Source organism: Malaclemys terrapin, chromosome 1, assembly GCF_027887155.1.
Source record: "Malaclemys terrapin pileata isolate rMalTer1 chromosome 1, rMalTer1.hap1, whole genome shotgun sequence".
NCBI classification, from domain to species: Eukaryota; Metazoa; Chordata; order Testudines; family Emydidae; genus Malaclemys; species Malaclemys terrapin.
This window is the reverse complement of record NC_071505.1, coordinates 86,355,555-86,379,404: the sequence shown is the minus strand read 5'-3', so window position 1 is coordinate 86,379,404 and position 23,850 is coordinate 86,355,555. Positions and strand designations below refer to the sequence as shown.

At 41.2% G+C, this 23,850-nt stretch overlaps 1 protein-coding gene across 1 annotated transcript in view; it reads right to left on the bottom strand.

Moving 5' to 3' along the window:
- Nucleotides 1-23,850, bottom strand: part of ANO4 (anoctamin 4) — a 316,199-nt gene that overhangs the window by 148,548 nt on the left and 143,801 nt on the right. Inside the window, exons 6-7 of the mRNA XM_054028953.1 lie at nt 9,630-9,766; nt 3,766-3,924 (exon numbers count right to left, since the gene is read on the bottom strand). Coding sequence (XP_053884928.1) covers nt 3,766-3,924; nt 9,630-9,766 — 296 coding nt within the window. The remainder of the gene's footprint in view (nt 1-3,765; nt 3,925-9,629; nt 9,767-23,850) is intronic.

Genomic DNA, 23,850 nt, shown 5'->3' with positions numbered 1-23,850 from the left:
GAACACATGCATCTTAATTACTGTTTTCCCATTAATATTTTCCCAATTAGAATCCTCTGATAGGCCACGCAAGATTCTCATACAGTAGTTATAGAAACGACTGAAACTGTATCGACAGACAAACTCAGTATTCTCATCTTTGAGCTGTACATTAAATACAGGAACTTGAATTTTTGTTTTGCATCCAATAGTATAAACTGAACAACAATAGGGGGTGATAAAAATCCTGAGGCCCAGATATCACAGCTATTCACATCATTTGTGAGACCATGTAAGATAAAATAGAGATCAGTATGGGAAAGTTTGGTATCTGGCTGCAAAAAAGGTATAGTCTGTCCTGTGGTTCTTCTTAAAAACATATGTTAGGCCCATATTTTGCATCAAATACCTAGAACTTCTTTATCTCACAGTCACAGATGTATTGGATATGACCCAGATCGAACTGAGACAAGACAGTAATACTATCTCCAATTCCGTATACACTGAAAAAAAATTATTTTAACATTACATAAAAATCAGCACCAGTGCTGCTTAGTGTGTAAGTTTAGCCAATTGTGAACTCGTGACCACTCAGATTAATTACTGCTATCACGGCTCTGCCCTCTATATCCTGAATCTATATCCTGAATTACTTTGGTATTTAAGGATTTCTTTTTTCATGCTAGCACCTCCTCACGGTTTATTGCTGAAGATAAGAAGATTATGGTGGAATTTCCAAACGAGAGCCATGTAATGTAGCCCAGGAACCTGTCTGTGAATTCTGAGGGGATGATACACATGGGCAAAATATTAATAATCTTCATCAGTCAGGAACTGTCCAGATTTTGTCAGTTTCATGTTTCTGATATTGTGCCTCTTCTTCTTCTGGTTTAACTTTTAGATTTCATGCTATTTGTCTTACTGGTTCAAAAACTGCCTCCACAGGCTCTTGCATCATTTGCATTTGTCAGGGTAGCCAGTATCATCTGCCATCCTTTCATTGCAGTGTTTCTGATGAATTTGGTTTCAAAGTTGTAGTGTGAATAGCCCTTAAAGTTTCCATTTCAACACTTCATCTCAAATTAAACAGGCTAAAGCAGACAGGACTAATGTCAAAATTCTAAAGCAACATCACAAACAATCAAGTAGCCAGATGAAAAACGATCAAGAACCAAACAGAAAATTATTGAATAACCCATGTTCACCTTACTCCAAGATTCACAACTGATATACCTGCTGACATTCAGCAGCCAGAACTGGAGACAGCTGTCTCGCACATCTTCTCCAGTTATAAACTTATCTCTCTTCCCACTGGAAGCAGGTTCATTATGAAACAGTAACAAGCACCAGCCAAAGCTGCTACTTATACATTCCAGCATTGAAACCCAGATTGATTTGGAAGTCTTATCAAAGGACAGACCCATGCAATTGAAATGAGACACAATCAAGGCATAAACCTTTCCACCATTCCACATTTCTCTGTCATTCCACCGAGTTCAAACTTGGAGGTTGCTAATGTACAGAGAAAGCTACTGGTACTGTAATTCTACTTATTTCCTCTGATTGGAATTCAATTCAAGGACAAAATTATTATAAAATATGTATCTTAGTGTTTAATTTAAAGTCAAAGTCATATTTTCTAAAAGACTACACATTTAGATGTTAAAAGTATTTACTAGAGCTATGTAACAACCTCATTTTGATCATTCTGAGTGAAACAAAATTTAGAGATGTCCAATTACTAATTCTAGCAAGAAGTCACATTGGGTCAAACAGTATTAATGAGAAATATAGCTGCATGTCAATGGCATAATAGAGAAATTGAAATGAATAGTGAGATGGCAGAACATTCAGAGAACTTGTCTGCTAGGCAGTAAAAGAGCAAACGCCAATAAAGGCAAATTGACTTGAAAGAAGACAACTGTATAGCCAGCAGAGAGAGAACCTCAAAAGTCGATACCAAGTACCTTAAAGACAAATACTTCAAAAGTTTCCCATGCAAAATGCTGCATTTAACCTCCATAATACATAAAAGATAGTGCCTTTGTAGCTTTCACTGTTGGTCTCAGTACCATAATAAATCCAAAAGACTGTTTCAAATTTCTCAAAATAAAAGAGTTCTTCAAAATAGAACTATTTGACAGACAGATCAATAAGCAGGATTCATTTCATATTCATCTTCTGCTTTGATAAAACTTAATAAGCTACAGAAAATATTTCCTCATGTTTGTTCTTGACTTTATGTTATGAAAGAAGATCAGATTTTGTGATCTAGGGCTGAGCGGCCACATACTCCTGTATTAGCTGATAACAAGTTAACATGATGTTGAATTTCCTCTGTGAAACAGGTCATTGTGAGTACAAGCAAGAAACCTTTGTAATAAATACAGTCATTAAACTACCATTGTGACATGAAAGTTATTTCCAAGATACCTTGGTGTAGTAGCTACTGGTAAATGTTGATGTTCTAATGTAACCACTACACAATATCTATGTTCAATCAGAAAAAAATGTTAAAAGGAAGGCAGATATGTATAAAATTTTTAGTCCTTTCAAAGCGAAAGGCCTGCCATTTTTCCCCCAGTTAGCATTCTGATAGGAAGCGTGCTGTTCAAGGGCATGTGCAGAAGAACTACAGGCATATGGTTGATAACATGCATTTTAAAAATCAGTGGGACAGTGTATAAAGACAGGTAGATAAACAGACACATGGTAGGTAGTTCAGGAAGGCCTTGAATCTATAAATCCTTATATGGTATGATACAGCAAGCATTACACTTCAGTACAAGTGAGAGTACATGAGGCACAAGTAAGGGTGAAGTACTAGTCATAGCCCTCCACACTGACTGGCACTGAGTCTCAAGCCCTCCACAAACACATTCAGAACCCATAAAGTCAAAACTTATTCATAAGTGTAAAAAGAAGTGGGGGATGGGCAGAAAATGTGCACATCTGAAGAGACATGTTTAAGCATGTTCCTCATGTTACTAAGCCACTTACCCATGTATGACTTTTGTAAGCTTTGCCCCTGCTACATATGGTTCAAAAATAAGTTGACATAGTATATTTCACGTTAGTTTTTCCCATTGTTTATGGTAGACTTGGCGGTATCAGAAATATCATTAGTTTAAATGGCATTTATGTTGCTCACTAATCTCAAATTTTTGTACAGTGGAGGGCTTGATAGTGTTTACTTATATGGTAGGAAAGAATGTATTCCGTCAACTGCAGGAGTCACTGGATGAAATTCTATGGTCTTGTAATTCCAGAGATCAGAAAAGATGATCTTAGTGGTTCATTCTTGCCTTAAAATCTATGGGTCTGATTCTCATTTACACTAGGACCCATTTACACTGCTCTGTATATTGACACCCCTTTAAGGCCCCTTTCCTCTGCCACGGCAGTGTAAAGAGGCCTTAGAGCAGTGATACTTAGACCCCAGTGGCTCAAGAACCAAATTAGAGATCAACATTACCCAAAAGAGCCACAGTAGTGTGATATCACTGTTTCATTTTCTATATATCTATTATTCTCACAGCAAAATGACTGACCAAGTATTCTACAATTGGTTAATAACATAGTAAAAGCATCCTTATTGGTTAAGAATTAAATCACACAGTGGTTTGATATTATGTCCTGCAAAGAGTCGCAGGAAACACATTAAGGAGCTGCTTGCGATTCCTGAGCCTCAGTCTGAGTATCACTGCCTTAGAGTAAATGAGAATCAGGCCCTACTAATCTATCGAGTTTTATATTTTAAAATTTTCAACAGAGAAGCTCTATTACCTCTTTCTCCATTTGTAGTCCTTCTGCTCTGATATTTCTTTCAAATACTTCTCTCTTCTCTGTCTGTGGGCTAGATTTTCTGTACACCAGAATGTAGTCGATCCGGCATTTTCCATCCCTAAAATATAGCCCATTGGATTTGTTTTTATCAGGTACTCCCTGTGAAGAGCAAAAACAATTACCAAAGCAAGTTGACTATCACCATTTGAACCTATGGAGCTACAAATTTCAGCGTGATTCAATATAAAAGGCTTGACTGGTAAGCAATTAGGAGAAGTGGGCCAAGTCTTTAAGTGCTTTGTGTGTGATGTTTCATAAGACTGATAGTTTTGTCTAGCATCCCATACAAAATACTTCTGGATTTGATTGTCTCCATTTAAGCAGAAGGGGTACTGACCTCCCAGATTCAAAACTAGGACGCCTCGTTAGGCAAGCTTTAAAGTCGGGAGGAAAGGGAGACAAAGGGAGATTTTATGTCATTTGAAGTCTAACAGGAACTTCTAACATACAAAATTAAGTAAAAGATGGAATTATTCTGAAACAAAAGCTGAAGACTAAGAGTTTAATGTACTAAAATATCTGCATACAAACAAAGTAAAAGAATTGGAAGCATTTCAAAGTGATGGTGATTCTGACCCCCGTATTGAGCATAACTCACTTCTGGCTGGCAGGTATTCTGTATGGCAGCATCAGCTTCAGTAGCCCTCCACAGGTGGCAGAAGGGCATCCACCCACATTGGCATGTAAGGGGTCTATAGAGCCCTAGGGAGGCTGCATGGGAAGCTGTCCATAGGAAGAGAGGCTGTGAGGAGCAGCCAGTCTGGGCTCAGGAGGCCCATATAAGAAGAACAACAGGGCAGAGCAGGGGCAGTTACTCCCTGGAGCTCAAGGAGGGAGACCTGGGTGCCTTGCAGGTGGAAGGAAGCTAGCACCTTGGACAGAGCAGTATTGGCAGGGACCTGGGGAGCATAATGGAGCTCCTGGCTGGCTGCTGGGACTTGCGGGCTGGAAGCCCTGAGAAGAGGGTGAAGAATGTGCTGGGGCCATGGGGAAGTGGCCCAGGAAACTTAAGCAGCACTGGTGGAGAAGTTAAGGAGAGGCAGCAGGAGGCTGCTATCTACAGATCCTGGGCCAGAACCCAGAGTAGTGGGCAGGCCCAGGTCCCTCCCACTTGCCACTGGGGAAGTGGCTGGACTGTAGAACTGGGAGATACTTCCCCCCAGAAGGGGGAAAACATGGATGGTGGCCTGGCCGGTGGGCCAAGTCATGAAGAGGACACCGTGGGACTTGGACTGAGGGGTCTGCAGGTGCGGACAACAACAGGAGAGGCACCACCAGGAGAGGACGCACTCGCTGAGAGAGCTAATCCCTGAGAAGGCACCATGCTGGTGGGTGATCCCCGTGACGAAGACACAAAAGTTCTGTTTCCATCCCAGCATAGTCCCACTAGATTAACTTTAGAACACTATGGAACTATTGAATATATTTTCTGATTGGATTTACCACACTGGAAATAAGTCTATCTTTAGCAATGGCTAAAGAAAACACTACTTCTTGACTATTACCTGTAAATAATGGATCGGTTCAAGCATTTTCTACCCTTGCAACAAGCAAACAGATTTAGCTTTTTTTTTTTTTTTTTTATATTGCTTTGGCAAACAGATCAGCAAAGTCTGATTCCTTTCCAAAAATCTAATAAACCAGGAAACCAGTCTCTTTTAAAGTCAGGTCAGGTATGGAGGTGAAGGTTGCCATTTATCCCTCACACTTTTTTACCACCACCTCTCTCTCTCTCTCTCTCTATTATATAATACACACGCATGCACACAAACATACACACCCCATAATCTGCAGTACCGCCCCTGTCAGCTGGTAGGTTTATGCTTTTGTGTAGATGGGGTATGTCGCTCAAAATGTGGAGGCCGTAAATGTGTTTTGAGGGATTTTTTTTTTAAAGAAACATTAAAGTGCTTAGAGCCTGACATAAGCAATGTTACATATTGAAATAACAAACCTCTTCAGCCATTGGAATGAACAGTGAGAGTGGAATGATGGAGAAGAGCTCGCAGGAGTCCTCCTGTTAACATTCCACAGCCAAACTGACAAGACGATTGGGGTAGTTTCCTGTTTGTGATGAGTCACCCTCTGTCTGGATACTGGCAAACCATCCCTGACAGAAATAAACTAAACCCATAGCTAATAAAAAAAAAACTTCTTAAAATCAAATATTCTGCCTTTCAAATGCACTGTCAGGAATTTTCAGACCATTTTCCCAGAGGAGAATTGTCTCCCATCTTAAATGGCACAGTTTGAACACTGTTCACGATCAATATAAAAATGTATCTTGCAGGAAAAAAGGATAAATATTCCCAACAAGGATGCTTGGTGTTGTTTGCCTCCTTGGTTCTGGTTATAAGAAAGCATCTTAGTTTAAATGTGAAAGCAAATGAGAAGGTTCCACACGGCCCCTAGCCTTGGGACACTGGACTCACTGCAGGCTAAAGGAGGGGAATTTTTGAAAGAACTGCTCATTAAAATATTGTCTTCACAATGCCTGCCAGGTGCAGAGTTGGTACAGTAGGTACAGTTTATCAAGTAAAAAAGAAGGCAAGAAAAAAGTTTAAAAGCATTAGGAAATGACAAGAGACCATTAGTATCTATATTGCATATAGTACTTATAAATGACATCAGCAATACACTAGGGAAAGATTCTGCAGAGCATTAAATATGAAAATAATTCAGGAAAACATATTGCTTAAACTTTCCCTGTAAAACTGCCACTTTGGGAGGAGAGGGGGGAAAAAAAGCAAGGGGATATTTAAGTAAATGGAAGGTAGAGCAAAGTCTTTAAAAACAATGGAGCTGATTGTGGTCCCTACTCCACTCCTTATATGCAACCCTTGGGAGACTGCTGTAAGTTAAAGTAGTACCTGGAATACAGAGGGCACAGAAGCAGCTCAAGGCAAGCCACCTTTATCTCCCCTCCCACTGGGCTGTGGGTTCTGTGCTGCGTGTCCAGGAGGTGCAGCACAGGATCTTATGTATATTATGGAGGTGTCTGTAGTGACTCCATAGTACAGGTTAAATTCCAATTTATGTTTAAAGCCAGACTGAAGTTCCCTCTGTTTCCCATTTTAATGATTGAATTTAGTCTCTAACTCTGACATAACTCCTCAGAATACAATTGGCTTTTCTCTAAATGTTTCTTACGCAAACAGTCAGTATTTTGCCCCATTTTCCCTGATGTATCTTTGGATTCTTCTTCTTACATAACCTCAGGTACACAAACTCCAAATTGTATGTGCACACACACGCCCACTCTGATAACATCTTTGACTTAGGCCTTTTTCTGAAATCTTAAAATTAAACTGCGAGTTATTGCTTTGATATTTGGGGTGGAGCAAAATCCAGTGCAGCAGCCAACCGCTTAGCAACACAGGTGGCCAGGAATGCATCATTCCAGTGCACCTGTCACTGCACTGGTTCTGCAATTAATATAGAGTTCAATTCAAAGTCTCTGTTCTGATATTAAAAACCACTCTCTGAGACTGGCCCTAACTACCTGAGATATATCCCCTCTCCTTCTGCTAATATGACTGCCCATGACAGCAGCATTCCCATGGAAGTGTGAAACTGTCCCATCCAATTCAGGCTATTTTTGCTTTAAAAAAAGGCTAATACTTCTTACTGGTGTTTCTTGCTGTCTTGTCAGCTTCATTCAGGGCTGCCCAGAGGGGGAGGAAAGTGGGGCAATTTGCCCCAGGCCCCGCAGGGGCCCCCACAAGAGTTTTTCAGGGCCCCTGGAGTGGGGTCCTTCACTCGCTCTGGGGGCCCCAGAAAACTCTCACGGGGCCCGGGCCCTGGAGCTTCTTCCGCGGCAATTCAGCGGCGGGGGGTCCTTCCGCTCCGGGACCCGCCGGTGAAGTGCCAGGTCTTCGGCGGCAATTCGGCGGCAGGGGCCCCCCGCCGCCGAAGTCCCCAAACCCCCTGCATCCTCTGGGCAGCCCTGGCTTCATTTACAACCTACACATTTATATAGCTACAACTCATTTTGCTGAGAATGTATTAATACTGCATGTTCGCAGAATCCACTGTTGGGTTCCATAAACATATAGAGACAAACATACAGAGTCTATAAAGTATGTGTATCAAAGATATGCTCAAAATCTATGGCCCTCTAGTGTCAGAATACACTTCATGGTGGTAATCACAGTAGAAAGCTGAATAGGACTTTAATAGAAATATAAATAGGAAGACAAGGGAATTTTAAAGCTGCTTACCTGCATTTCCTTTTAAAGAGCAGTCAATTCACCATGAGAAACGCTGAAGCACCTTTTACTTAGAAGCAGATTTGCTTTATCATATTTCCCAGATATTTTGGTCCTTTGTTTTTATTACAAGGGATATTTGTATGAAAATAGGATCTTTGGGTCAAAAGAGCTCATCTGCTCTTGCTGCTTATTCCCACCTGAAATCATAATCCTCTGTCTGTGACTTCATGTTTGGTAGCTGGAGAAATACTTATAATGCCACTAAGGATTATGACTATAGGAAAGAAGAATAAGCAGGAATATGTGAACTCAAGTACAGTTATGGTCTGAAGAGGGACTGTGTTTTGCATGTATATGGTTTTCCGTCACTTCTTTTTAGGTTGTAAATTCTTCGGAGCAGGAGCTGCATCTTCCTACGTGTCTGTACAGAGCCTACCACATTTTTGGCAGTAGTATAGTATAAATAATAATGACACAGGAAAAAATCTATGTTAAAAGAATGTTATGTAGGCTGCAAAATCAAGCACTCAAAGATTAGGAAGTGCCAGATCTATAGTTGTCTGTTTAACTGTAGTGAAACTATTTGCATGCCCATTTTGTACATTGAATGAGGCCGGGATACTGTGGAAAAAATAGTATGTGATCATGTAATTAAAAATATAATGCATATGCCCAAGGTCGGGGGGTGGGGGTCAAGGGGTGAATTAAGGTTGAATGGGCAACCACTGGGAGTTGTAGGGGCTCAGATCATTTCAAAGTCAGGCCAACTTTTTTTTTTTTTTTTTTTTTTTGGTGCCTAAATATGAAGTTAGGGGCCTAAACTTTGTGCTCCCACTTTGAAAAATTTTGGCCTTACTTACTCCTATTCCACTGAAGATCCAACTAATCCTCCCCTACTGGACACACCATTGGTGGTATGAGCTAAAAACTGCATCTGAGACAGATCCCTGGGAACAGAATTGCTCCGCCCAGTGGATTGTGGCCCAATGCACAAACTGCCTGATCCTCAGTGCTCTTTCTAGTGGACCCCAGCCCTGAGGAAGCAAGAAGTCACTAAGAGGAAATTAATGCTGCAAGGCATGCGTGGGAAGGAAGGGAGTTGTATGCTGCAAAGCCCCAACTCCCATCTCTGTACATACTACTTACCACCATTTTGCATAATCAGATTTGCTCTTCTGTGTACTACCCAGTGGATGGTGACATATGTCCCATGTCTGGTAGCCAGTGCTGTCTATCACAAATGCATGAGATCATTCCAGTCCCTGAGGATTAATGCAGGGACACATTGATAGGCCTGATGAACCAATAACACACTGGTGCAATCACTGCTGGAATACTGTGTCCAGTTCTAGTGTCAACCATTCGAGAAGGATGTTGATAAATCGGAGAGGGTTCACAGAAGGGCCCCAAGAATGATTAAGAGATTCTGAACCCAAAAGATTTTATATTTCCATGTTATAATTTTAGAGCAGAGGTCATCTTTAAGAGCCCACACACACGATCACAGGATTGGATAAGAGTGGGCCTGCAGTGAATAAGCCTTTCAAACAAATTACATTTATTCCCTGTATGGCTTAGTCTATGGGCTCTTACCTCTCCAACTGTTTCCAATCTGCTGGCATCATCTGAAGTACTGGTCAAATTACCATGGTGAAGAAGAGAGTCATCATCTTTGGAAGGGCTGTTTACTCCTTCTAACTCATCAAAAAAAATGTTCACATCCTTAGCTACTACAACCAAAAACAAAAACAAAAATAGAGTTTCAAACTAAAGCTGAAAACAGACACTGAAAATAATACATTATAATAACCAAATATTGTACTTTTGCTTGTTATGAGATAAGCACCTTTTGGTTTAAAATTTTAAGGGGTTGTGGTTGTCAACAGTTATATGATAGCACAATGATATCTTAATTAGCAGGCAACAAAGCTTTAGGAAAACTAATACTTTTATGATGCAAATAAAAAAATATCTAGCACAATAAAAGATATGCTAGCTAATTTCCTGGTTTCTCTTCAGATAATTGGTTTAAAGGCTTGCCTTTGGGATTACAGTGACCTCTGAAAATGTATTATAATAAAAAGGCAACATTTTTTAATATTCTCTGAAGTGTCCTGTTACGTGTTGCAGAGATTCTCATAGGTATCACAGCCAGAGGGTTCAGAATGACCACAGTGCAGTCTGTTCCACCTTGTATTTAGCCGTGACACTGAGTACATTTCCCAGAACTGAAGAAGAGCTCTGTGTAAGCTCAAAAGCTTGTCTCGGTCACCAACAGAAGTTGGTCCAATAAAAGATATTACCTCACCTACCTTGTCTCACGGTATATTGGTCTGTCTGATGCCACTGAGATGGTTGTGAGAAAAGCAATGGTTTAAATCTACATATTATATCCAGTCTGAAGAGAGGTCAGGAAACCATTCTATTTGCATTACTGTATTGTTTCATAGGACTGAAAATGACTGCACCACACCTGAAGTGGGGGGGACGTTGTCCAGGCTTGCCAGAGGAAGCAGTGGTGCTTTATGGGAGGGAAGGGGAAGGAGGTCAGAAACTGCTGCAAAAAGGTGGGTGGTGGTCAGCTTTGCAGCACTGACTCACCCCCTGGGAATGTGAGGGCAGAAGTCTATAAAAGATGTAACCCCGGGCATTGGAAGCCCTTTCTCCATGCAGCAGGAAAGGCAGCACCCACTTTCCCTCCCCTCAAGGTGTTAATGTCTGGTTGGGTTAGGACCTGCTGTGGGCATTGCGCTACTCGCTCCTTCATAGGGTGGCTGGGAAGGAATTTTTCCCTCATCACCATATGGACTTCAGTGGAGTGGGGTTTTTTTTGCCTTCTCCACAGCGGATGTCAGGGAGGACCTATTATGGTGAGGAGAAAAGTGGTTAGGCTATGTCGCAACTTGTTTTGTAAGTGTAAGGCGGATGTCCAGTGCAGGTACCCCATAGGGAAGGCATCCAGTGACCAGATAAATGGCCTAGTAATGGACTTGAAAAGGAGGTGCTGATTAATGGAACGGGGGGGGGGGAGGTTGGGGCACCTATGATTGGTATGGCAAGGAGCCAACCCTCCCTTTCTTATAGCCCACCTTAACCCTCCTCTGAGGGGTGGATGGTAAGGTCCAAGCCATGGGTTGGTTGGGGGACCTGGATGGAAAATGAAAGGGGCTGTTGGAAACCTCGTGTCATTATTTGAATGAACATGGATTTGCCTGCACTGTATACTTTTATCCTCCGGGTAGTCTCAGACATCTAATAATAAAGCTGCTGCCTGATCATATCATCAGGGCCGGCTCCAGGCACCAGACACCCAAGCACATGCTTGGGGCAGCACCTGGTAAGGGGCGGCGGGGGGAGCGCGGTGCGGCGCGGCGCTGGGGGGGCAGGCTCCGGTTGCGCGGGGCTCGGCGAGGGGGAGGCGCGGGCGCGGCGCTGGAAGGGGGTTCCGGCGCACGGTGGGGGTGCGGTGTGGGCGCGGCGCTGGAGGGGGGTTCCGGCGGCGCTTGGAAGGGGCAGGCTCCGGCGGCGCGGCGCTCAGCGGGGGGGGGGGGCGTTGCGGGGCTCGGTGCTCGGGGGGGGTTCCGGCGGCGCTCGGCGCAGGGGGGGGTTGGGCTCCGGCGCGTGGCGCTCGGCGGGGGGGGGGCGCTCTGGGGGGGGTTCCGGCGGCGCTCGGCTGGGGGGGTGGCGGTGCGGCGCTCGGCGGGGGGGCTGGGAGGCGGCGCTTTTTTTTGCTGCTTGGGGCAGCAAAAACGCTAGAGCCGGCCCTGCATATCATATCAAGTGTGTCCTGTCCTTCTTCCGGGATAGCCAGCCAATTTCCCACCAGGTACCCCACAGTAAATGATATATCACCTATACACACTTCTCATGATTGTTTAGAGTAAAACAAGGTCACAGAGGACTATCTATAGATGTACTAATAATGAAATGTTCTATACTACTTAAACTCTGAGGTTGTGCTGGGTGCTCATTGGCTGAGTGGCTGTCCAAGACTACTGCACACCAGTGTGTCATGAAAGGGGAAAGCCAGATGGGCTGGTGTGGTGGGCACAGCTGGGGAGGAGAAGGGTGTGACGTTGCAGTCTATATGATTTTATAAAAATATGCTAATGAGTGAATATAATGTAACTGGAATATGCTTCATGCAAAAGGTCTCTTGTAAGGTATCATTACAAAGCTCATAATCTACTGAGTATAAATGTACCACTCTTGTATCTGAAACTAGAAATATGAAATATAACTCTGAGGGCCTATTGTAATTATGCAAAGTGTGGGCCATTAATGGTGGTTTGGAATCTTGATGATTCCCATTAACCAGGAAAATTGACTGCAGATGGCTGCGTTTTACCTGTAAGTCTTCCTGTATACATGTGTGCTGGCAAGTGGGCAATGAAGTCTTGCAGTGACATGTGATCATATCACTTGAACTGGAATCCATCTTTAACCTGGTGTTTTTACATTGAGAAGGAGGGGGTAGGAACCCAGAGAGGGACAAAGGATTTCCGCCTTATGCAAAAGATATATGAAGGGGTGGAACAGAACAAAGGGAGAGGAGCCATCCTGAAGAATCCCCTAGCTACCACCTGAGCTGGAACAAGAGTTGTACCAGGAGAAAGAATTGTGCCCAGGCCTGGAAGGTGTCCAGTCTGAGGAAAAAACTTACTGAAGCATTTCTGAGGGTGAAATTATCTGTATTCAGTTTGATTAGACATAGATTTGCGCGTATTTATCCTACTTTTGTGAAAAGTGCCGGGGCATCTTTAGTGACAAGTGGTCAATGGGGTCACTTTCCATTTCATCCAGAAGAGGGGGTCTTTCACCAACATAGTACTCCAAAGCAACCTACTGAGGCACTAGTTCAATGCTGACTCAGCAGAAAAAGTTGCCCACTGCCTCACCATCAGTCTATATATTCAGCAACATAAAGGAGTTTTTTTTTCTCCTGTCTGTAAAAATCATAGTGGTGGAGTTTTTGAAGCAGGGGTAAGAGTACTGTGGCAAGTTAATACATGCTATTCATATTCATCATCACTATTTCTTCCATTTCGAGCAGGCTGCCTGAAAAAATTCTTCCTCATTCAGTAATAATTTGGATGTTGATCACAATCTGTCTTTGCACATATTAACATGAGGAGGATCTATCACAGTACTTAAAATAAGAACTTTTGGGGCAGACGATCATTTTGAATTACCAGTAGCTCCACTGTACTGGAATCTTGAAGGAGAGCCCTTAAAGACAGACCATGCTAGCTTGTACTTTATCAATGCCTCGGTATACTATCTCAAAGGAATATGAGACTGAGATAGTGAGACTTTCTATGTGTTATCCAAAATAAGTCTATCTTTCAGCAAGGGGAGATGAAAGAAGACATGCATGACTGATTTTGAAGGAGAGATTGTTGGAGCGTAGCACACTAGAGAATTTACTCATGAGCTAACTGTTCATCCTTCCATGAAAATTGCCCCTGTAACACTGATGAGGTCATTGGGACATTGAATAATCTGCTTCTTAAGTGCCAGTAATGTACAGAGTTGCAACTTGGATGGTTTCCAAACTGGTACACAGTTGGGTGGTTTAGATAGCTGCTTTTTTAAAGACTGGTTTAAAACAGACTGGATGACTCAGAGGACTTGTAATGAAACATAATCTTATTTGGGGGTCACTTTGAAATCCAGCCCATTTCAGGAGTGACTAAAAGTCATAATCAGTGGGCGGTAGCTCAGTGGCCTACGTGATATTAGTTTGAAAGGTCTTTCAAAACAGTCTTCTCTGTCACAAAAAGCCATAATAATTGGTATTCTGGTTGGCAACCTAAGCAAAAGAGCTAAAGACAGAATAATTACAGACACTGGAGTACCTTGTCATCTCTAGAGGTGTCCATGTCCCTCTTCAGGTTAGGGTATAAACATGCTGATTAAAAGAATGTAGAGATCCCTACATTGCTATTGCCGTGGGGTTTCTATTCTATGGATAAACCGAGTTTCAGTCTCCAATGCTGAATATGTGGCTCTCACATTTCTTAGAATTTTTTCATAAGGCTTGTTGAATATCAAAAATGGAATTTCTCAAAAGAATGTTTAATCAAAAAGTTGGTTGTTTCCTCTCCCTGCTCCTCAATTTTAATGATGTTTGTGGTACTTTAAAGCCTTCTCTTGTACACATCACTCTGCTGCTAGTAGTAACTAGTTCATCCATTCCACTGAACCGAATCTGCATCCTTCCTGCACCATCAAACATTCCTTAGGGCACAAACAAGGTCCCACCATTCCTATTTTTCCTGGGCCTCTCTCTGCATGTCCTCTGTATTGTGAAGGCACAAGTTTTTCATCTCTAAGTACCAAGGAATTCTTTCAGCCAGCCCTTTTCACATGTTCCTCCAGTTGCCCCATGGCATATCTGGCATGGAAGACACCCTAGTTTCATTCTTAGCACGTTTCCATTTTCTTTTCTGGACCAGTACCTCAAATAACTGCTTGTTGACAAACTAAGCACATGGTTGGTCATATAATGTATCTCATCCTAGCCTCAAGTGCCAAACCCCATCCCACACAGAGAAACAGTAAACCTTCTGTGACATGCAAATCAACTGACCAATCCTGGGTACACAATGTGATGCTCTGGGGTTCAACCCAGACCACTAAGGGGTTGTGTTACTGCCTGCCCTGCAACTCTGGATGTTTTAAATGCTATACTGCTGTGGCTCACAGCCCTGACACCAACAGCCAGCCTACAAGCATTCAGGTCACACCATGGCTTACACTGCCCAATTACTTTTAGGAGCTTAACCTCAGATCCCCCTCTCCAGTTCCAAATTTCCCCAAAACTGTCTGCCCTGCAGTGTCCAGCCCTCTCCTGGAACACTCACAGGGGTTAAGTTTGCTGTTCCTTTAAAGAAATGGTAAACAGAAGCTCCTTAATTTAACTGGGGTTGACAAACATTGCATTTTAATCAAAGCACTGAATTGGTTTATAGTAAAAGTAAAACTAGTTTATTAAATGAAAAGTCATTGGTTTAAGTGATATCGAGTAAAAGGAATTAAGGTAGAAAGGGTTACAAGCAAACAAGTAAAAATACATGTCTAAGACTAAAACCTGATTTAACAAACTAGACTCTCTTGTTCAAAGATGTGTTTCTCACCAAGTCTGTTTCCAGCATGGTTGATCAGACTCTCTGACCCTTTCACAGATCTCCAAGTGCTCTGTTCCTTTGTCTTTTCAGTTGAAGGATGCCAAAATGTCTTTTTCCTCATATCTTCTCAAAGTTCATTGGCCCTGCTTCAAGAGACGGGAAGGCTTCCTGGGGGTGCAGTTTCCACTCCCCATGGAGATTAAGTGGTCATCTTTCCCCTCTTACACTCCTGACAGCTTTGTTCATTTTGCATATAAATGTACCTTCATTTTCTCTGCCTGATGACCAATCTGATCAGACAACCAAATACACATTCCTTTGTCTAGGACAGACTGGGCGTATTATGCATTGCTTGCCAAACATATTTTAAGAACATAATTCTAGCACATCTTTAACTATTTGCACACACAGTACACAATTATTTTTGGGACCAGCATGTTACCAGTTTGTATATGATACCTTACGTGACACCTTTTAGATACAGATTATGGCAATGTGTTAGGTGTAGTGAGTATGTCAGGCCTGATAAGAATTGATTACCATAGTGAACCACCAATGGGCCTCTGTGTCACATCCATCCAATCCCAGACCACCACATAGCAACATGTGAGAAAGCTCAGTCAGCCAATAAGTAATTAGTGGAGTGCACCAATCACAAGTTAGAGTGGAAATATGATTTTTTGTGTGTGAAATTTCAGGAAATTTTTTTAAACTTATACAAAAATATTTCTAATAAACTGTCAAAAAATTCTAGGAAATTTCAAATAAATCCATATGTTTTTGTGAACCATTTCACTTTCCTCAGAACATCTTTTTTGACAAACGTATTTTTTTTGGTTAAAAAATGTTGACCGACTCTAAACTACACAAAAGTGGGCGTCAGCACTTCGCTGTTTTACATAATGCAGCCTTATGCCACATATAAATCTTCTCAGAATAGAGCACTAAATCATCCTAACAGAATGATATATAATAAGTTATATCAGACATAGGATGTTGAGTTTTCATTTTTCAAGATGGATTGGTGCTGATATCTCATAAAACATGGCTTTTTTAGGCAGTGAAGTACTATAGCTGTACACAGTAACATATATGGGTAGAGGAGAGATCAAGAGCCCAATCTTTATTAGTTTAGATCAGCTTAATTGTACAAATTCTTCTCAGCCTCCACATTCCATTTTGGGTCTCCCCACTCCTCATGTACTAAGGTACCCAATCATCACTAATCTAGTCAGAATGAGAGTCACAAAAGAACAAGGACATAAATACTAATATTCCAGATTTACTGGAATCAAAGTCTGAGAAGCTTAAGGATTTCTGAGTGAAATTAAAAGATGTAACTAACTGGAATCCGATCCACCTACACTTTTAGTGGAATGGGATTAATAAAATATTGCAATGGTTCCCAGGATCACGCTCCCAGAAATAGATCTGTTCCCATGATTCCTATGGAGGATGAAGATCCAATATTTATCAACATCTCTAAACAGATTATCTGAGTGTAACTAGCAAAATACATTACCCTGTATAGCATGCGCCAAATTTTCAAAAGTAGCGTCTAATTTTGGGAGCCTCAAATTTGAGATGTCTAATTTTAGACTCTAAGGGACCAATTTACAGAAGTCCTAAGCACTCATGCAGCTATGATAGGAGTTATGGGTGCTCAGCACCACTGAAAATTAGGCTTTCAGAGTGAAATCCTGGCCCCAGTGAAGTCAATGGCAAAGCTCTCACTGACTTAAATAGAGCCAGGATTTCTTTCTAGGTGTATGAAGCTGGACACCCAAAAATGGAGGCACCTAAAATTAGAAGCTACTTTTGAAAATGGGTATCCCTCTACATGTTTTACTACTGGCAAGATGGGAGCATGGCCCTGCCATAACTGGATTTTGTTTCTTCTAATTAATAGCCCTTATATTACTAGTTATCACAGAATAAAGTTGAGTACTTTCCATCTTAGGATAATAGAGATATTCTAGATATCAAAATTCAAATGACTGCTCTTTGGAAGCTACTAGATATCCTAAATAAATTGATTTCATCTCTGAAATATTAATTCCTTTAACAATTCTTCATGGTGATGCTTACAAAATCTCGCATGTTTCTAAGTCTACATGGTTGTTTCTCTCCTCTTACGCCAGTATGGAAAAATCCTACATACCAAAAAGCACTTGACAGAAAGCTCCTGTGTGTAAAGGTCTAATTTGTGCCAATTTATCCTAAAAACCCACTGCCAATCAAAAGTGTTCAAATATTTGCAGCAAAATCTCTTTCTAGTCCTGCCATACTAGTAGGACATTGCACACTTGCAAAACTTTTTTGTAGACCTATTTGGTCTTTTTGAACAATAATAATATCTGTTATTATTATACTGCAATATTACATCATGGGGATTTTTTAAAATAGCCTTCACAACATACAGGATCTTTAAGCATAAAAAGGGGAAAGCTACTATAAATCTTGACCACGCACCAACTCTTCAGGTCTGGGAAGTCAGGAGTTTTGTTAAATCCTCCACAGAATTCCTGCATTTTAGATGCTCAAATTCATTCTCCTTTGACTTTCCTTAACATTCTTGCAGTGCCGAAGAGTGCTATCTTCTGGAGCTCATTGATTGAGATGTTAAATCCATACTTGCCACAGAGGCTTCAAAGCAGACACTTGGCAACCTCATTGTGTCTCTTCATAAATTCTCTCCCAGCTACACTGCTGCCAGTGCTCAACACATGCTCCACCATCTCTTCCTTTTTGGAACACAGTCTATAGTTTGATGAGCAATTTTGTCAGTCAACTCTGTTTCAAAGGTGATTAAGCCTTAAGGACTGCTCTTGTGCACTCATAATGAAGCCCTCTGTCTCTTTTGAAGTGTCCTTCTAAAGCCATAAGTAAATCTTCGATCACTGATGTGTTCCATCTCTTTACACCACAGTCCGATGTCCGTGCATTGATTTCTGCATAAATCTTTCAAGTCTTTCTTTGGTGGTTTGCTTTCTCCTTTCCTTTATGGGAGCCATTGCTTGTTATTGTGACCAGATGATGTTTTACTCTGGCTGACTCCTCATATTTTCATGTGTTATTCATCATTGGCAATTATTATTAATTATTATTTATTTGAATTACCAAAGCACCTAGGAGCCTTAGTCATGGCCAAGGACCATGTTGTGAAATGGAAAGATTCAAGCTCTGAGCAAGTGTGTTGGATACAATTTTACAATCTGCTTTCTCTAAGGAGATCAGTCTACAATGTCCACAATCCGGGCCAGTTTTTTCATGATTCATTTCCAATTAAATAATCAGAAATTAAATAAGTCTCTCTTAGAAATCTACCTGGATGTTAGAAAATACTTCCAACATAGAGAGGAAAAATTAGTAAATCAAAATGATTTTAAAAATCCTTGGGAATCCATACCACAAGGTGCTTCCCCAACCTCCATACTTTCATCATATATGAAATATTCTGAACAGCAACAGGTTTTTCTAGACTTTTCCCTTTGCAGCAGTGATAAAAGAAAGGTAAATATTTTGAAGCAAATCATCAGGGTCAATAGCTTAGAGGTCTCAAATCAGAGGTATACAATTGTTCAAGATGTTTTTATAAACTGATTGCTTTCCTGTGGACAGCAAGTTCCCCCTTTCAATTTAATAACTAGGAAACTACAGTTGAAGCCTTTGCTACTTTTAATCTTTTTTCTAAAAGTTCTCCATTTCCCATTGCACATCTTCAATAGTACAGTATGGGGAATGGGGAATTTTTTTTGAAAGAAGATTAAAAGAATACTGTATTATAGTAAATACTATAGTACATCTCTATTTGGCACTCCAGCTTTAAGAAGAGCTTGAGATTCTAGGCAGATTAATTTTGAGAGAATAATGGTTCTGGGTAATTTGGCATGCTTCTTGTGAATTACAGATGGTTCTGGCTGGTTTAAATGTTTTGTGTAGTTCGGATACTGTATGGGCCCTGTGATGCTGGCAGATCAGGTGACAGCTCATGACAAGGACCCTACACCACAAATGCATGGCTGGAAACCAACTGGTTCACCTGTATGTTAGTATTGTTCAAATAGCTATTAGATTTAGAGAGATTTGTTTAGTGTTTAGACTTTATGAAATGCTTGTGAGTTGCTGAATGCATTAATCTCACAATACCCGTATACCATGTAATAAGGTAATATTTAAGTGTTTTGCTCTGTAACTATAGACATGTTTATTATGAAACTTAGACACCCCCACTGTCAGGAGAGAAGTATTACCAAGTGTGAAATACCAGTTTATCACAAAAGGTGTCATCTCTTGTAAAAAAAAAAAAAAGAAGGCCTATAGACACTAGCCAAGCCATTATGGAACATCAGTGGACAAAAATTTTGTTGATTGCTTCATCCACACCCATGAAGAGGGTATGTGCACAAACTCTCATTCCATCATGGCTTGAACTCTAGGGAAATGAAATCTAAATCCCTGTCAAGAAGAAATTCTTACCACTGTACTGCTTGGAATTTGGATAGGGCAATATTTGTAAGCATAAGCAAGGGTTCCCCAAGCCGTTTAGCTTGGGTTAGCCCTAAAGGACATATAGAGCTTGAACATTACAGCAGTTTCTATTATTTTTTGGAACCAAAGACTAACTCATTTGTGTGTGTGTGTACGTTTACCTGCTTTAACCTTGTAAATAACTCTCACTTCTTTTTCCTAGTTATTAAATCTTTAGCTTATTTATTATAGAGATTGGCTACAAGCATTGTCTTTGGTGAGAAATCTAAGGTACAATTGACCTGAGGTAAGTGACTGGTCCCTTGGGACTGGGAGTAACCTGAATACTGTTGTCATTTTTGTTTTAAGGGACCATCTATCACAAAGATAGGCTTGCCTGGGTGGCAAAATAGACTGGAGTGCCCAAGGGGGCTGTCTGTGACTCCATATTAAGGCTATTATAGTGCTTGAGATCACACTTGATACTTGGTTGGTGAAATCTAACTATAGAACACACAACCAATGTGGGGTTTGTGCCCTTCTTCTTAACAGTCTGCCCTGAGGTTGGCACTTATGAGTCGTGAGCCACTCCAGACAGCATGACTGACCAATTTTGCAAGGTGTGGTGATAGCATTTCCAGGTTCATTATAGGTAGTTATCTCTGGATTGTGCCTGACTGGCAAAGGGCAATTTCAGAGAGATTCTGAGTATATTGTGGACAAGAGCATATTGGAAATAGTTAGGCTTAAGACAGAATAAGCTGAAATCTTTCCTATTAAAAATATTGAGACTCTATTTTGAGCTGGAGTTCATAAGTGCAGAATTCTGATTGGAAACATTAGAAATGGCTTGTAAGTCTTTAATATCTTTTGTACAGTAATTTTTTGTCTTACTTTGCACTCTAAAGGAGACTAGCAGCACAAGATCAGCAGGATGGAAAATAAAGACAGAGCAGCTTTACAGTAAAGTCTTTGTATTAACAAAAGAAATAAAAATTGAAAAATTCTGTTCAACAATCAGACTTGGCAATCTAGCAAATAGTGATGTCCCGCCTATCAAAAGTTAGACAGAATGAAAGAAAATGCCCAGGAAACTTATGTTAGCGAACAAAACTGTGGTTGCTAAAAGCAGTGACAGCCACTCTAATGCTACTTCTGTTGCACAGCCTACTTAAAATAAAAGTAGCAACCAAAGGCCAATCAGGCCAACCAACCTAGCAAGAATGTTTCACTGTGCTATATCCAGGGCCGGATTTCCAATTAGGCACACTAGGCACAGGCCTAGGGGCATCGGTGTTGTAGGGGTGCCTAAAAGTGGGTTAAAAGTTAAAAAGTTAATACATACGCAGTTAGAAGTGGTTAGTGTAAGCTTATTTTAAAAATTATAAACAATCTAATGATACAGGAGCACCTCAGAGTTATGGACACCTCAGGAATGGAGGTTGTCTGTAACTCTGAAATGTCTGTAACTTCAAATAAGACCTTACGGACTTCATCCACTGGGGGAGGGCTCCAGGCGGGTGTGGGGTCAGGGCTTCTGACCCTCAGGAGCACCAGGGTTCAGGGCTTCAGCCCCACAGCTCTGTTCCTGGATTTTTCCCTGGGGCGTGGGAAGCACCGGGGTTTGGGGCTCCCCACGGCTCCACTCCAGGTTTCAACAGGGGTGGGGCTTGCTGGGGCTCTGGGCTTTAGCTACAGTGGGAGTGCTGGGGCTGAAACCAGCGCTCCCCTCATAGCTAAAGCCCTGAGCCCCAGCGCCCCCCCCTAGGGCTGAAGCTGGTGCTCCTGAGGGTCAGAAGTCTGGATTCTTCTAACTATTGTAAGAAAACTTTTAAAAGGTATGGATTGCGAGGATATCATTAGTGTGTTCGCGGAGCAGAAGTCAAGGAAGAAACATGATAATACTTAGTCCTGCCATGAGTGCAGGCGCCTGGACTAGATGACCTCTCAAGGTCCCTTCCAGTCCTATGATTCTATAATTTTATGTGAAGTAAAGTAGCACCTACCTGCTACCTATGTGATTATTTTAATTACACGTGTTTTTTGTTATTGCATTGAATAAATATTTAATTTTTCTAAATATTTCTTTTCATTTCATTTTTACAGAAAACACATAGGTCAGCTGTAGGCAGGAGCGGGCTGGGGGGAACGCAGAAGATGCTGTGCCTAGGGGCGCATAAGGTGTAAATCCGGCCCTGACTATATCCTAATTATTTGCTATCCACACCTGACTGCAGGTAGCAAGAAAATCCTCAGATGTATAGTCCACCTTTGTGAATTGGACTGCACTGCAAGCAGGTGGCCACACCAGGAATTGTAGGCCTGGAGAATGAACTACTCTCAGGCCTGGTCTACACTGGGGGGAGGATCGATCTAAGATACACAACTTCAGCTACGAGAATAGCGTAGCTGAAGTCGACGTATCTTAGATCAACTTAGAATCACTTACTTCCCGTCCTTGTGGTGCGGGGATTGACAGCTGCCGGTCCCCCGTCAACTCCGCTTCCGCTCCTCGCCGTGGTGGAGTTCCGGAGTCGACAGCAGAGCGATCAGGGATCAATTTATCATGTCTACACTAGACACGATAAATCGATCCCCGATAGATCAATCACTACCTGCCGATCCGGCGGGTAGTGTAGACAAATCCCTCACTCTGAAATGAAATGTGGTCTCTCCAAAGGAGAATAAAGACACAGTGGTCAGGTGCATGGAACATGCATTGCCAATGGTGGCTGCATCTGCTCTATGGATAAATAAAGGACCACAATCTCCAGGGCTGTCAATCTGGTCCCTTTCTGCGTGAGCACTTAAATTCCTATTTATAACAAAGTTAACACTTAGATCTTATGCTCATGTTCATTCTTCTTTAAACCATTGGAACTGATGAACTAGGCATAAGCTAGTGATGACTAACTACTGAATGCAGGTTAGATGCATTCATTATTTACAAATATTTTGTTACTAATGCCCCTTACCAAACCAGCATTCTTTTCTGTAGGAAGTGGGGATCTTCTACAGCAATTTTAAATATGTTTCAATAAGTTTTCTGGATAACCTGCACACACTATTCAATGACACTTTGGATTGCCCAGTATAAGCACATAACCTAATAAAAGAGTCTTACAGTGTGACACATTACCTAGGGAACATGGGGAAAGGCAGCCTCAAAATAAATGATGCTCTGTCAATATGTCTAGTCCCAAAATCTAATTTATTTTAAGAAAAAAAAAGTTTTGCTACATCTAATATTAGTAGAAAGCTTTTGTGACTTTTAACATACTTATTTGACAAAATAGGAGTAGTGGAGGAAAGTGGTTAAGCATTTCCCAGAAATGTTTGCAACACAAACACTACAGCTTTGTGTTATTTAGTTATTCATATTCATAACTGAAGAGCATCTTCAATCCAGGCACTTGTACAAAAAATTAAGATACTGTACATACAATCAATCAAAAGACAGACATGCCTCCACATTCTAACCCTTCCCAAAGAAGTCAGCCTGCAAATTAACCACCACCTTCATCAAGTCACTGCATTCTTCTACCCTCTCCTCCCCAAACACATACAAAAAGAAATTCTGTTTACAGTGTGTCTTGATAATCAACATATTGGGGCTGCGATGGACAAAGAGGATAGGAAGCAAGTTCTATAGTCAAGGATCCTCATGGAAAATGCTCCCTCAGTTTAGAAATCACACAGAGTTCAGTACAAATCTATAGCATAGAAAGGGTAAGCAAGAAGATATCGATTTTAATCAAACAATTAACCCTCTTGCTGCAATTATGCTGCGCTCAGGTCTCCCCAAGAATTAATGATGCAGTTACTCGAATGGAAGATCAGATGCATGATACCTAGAATTTCTGACCAAACTGAAGAGGAACACAGGTTTTTTAATACATACTTGTATATCTTGTAGTATTTGAAGATTTGAGGAGCTGTTTTTCTCAAGACAACTAGTTTAAAATAAAACCTTGAATAAGGGCGATAAGGGAGGTAATAAAGCAGCAGGGACACTGGACCACGAATCTTGATTCTTGGCCACATTTTTCATTACTGTTGAAATTCAATTATCCACTCAACTCTCTCATAAGTTTCCAATTTATTCACATTATCATTCAATTCTCCAGTTTAACCATTCCTTCAAGTATTACATTATTTTGATTCATCTCAGTCAGCTCTTGTACAATATAATCGATTTTAGATCCAAGTAGTAA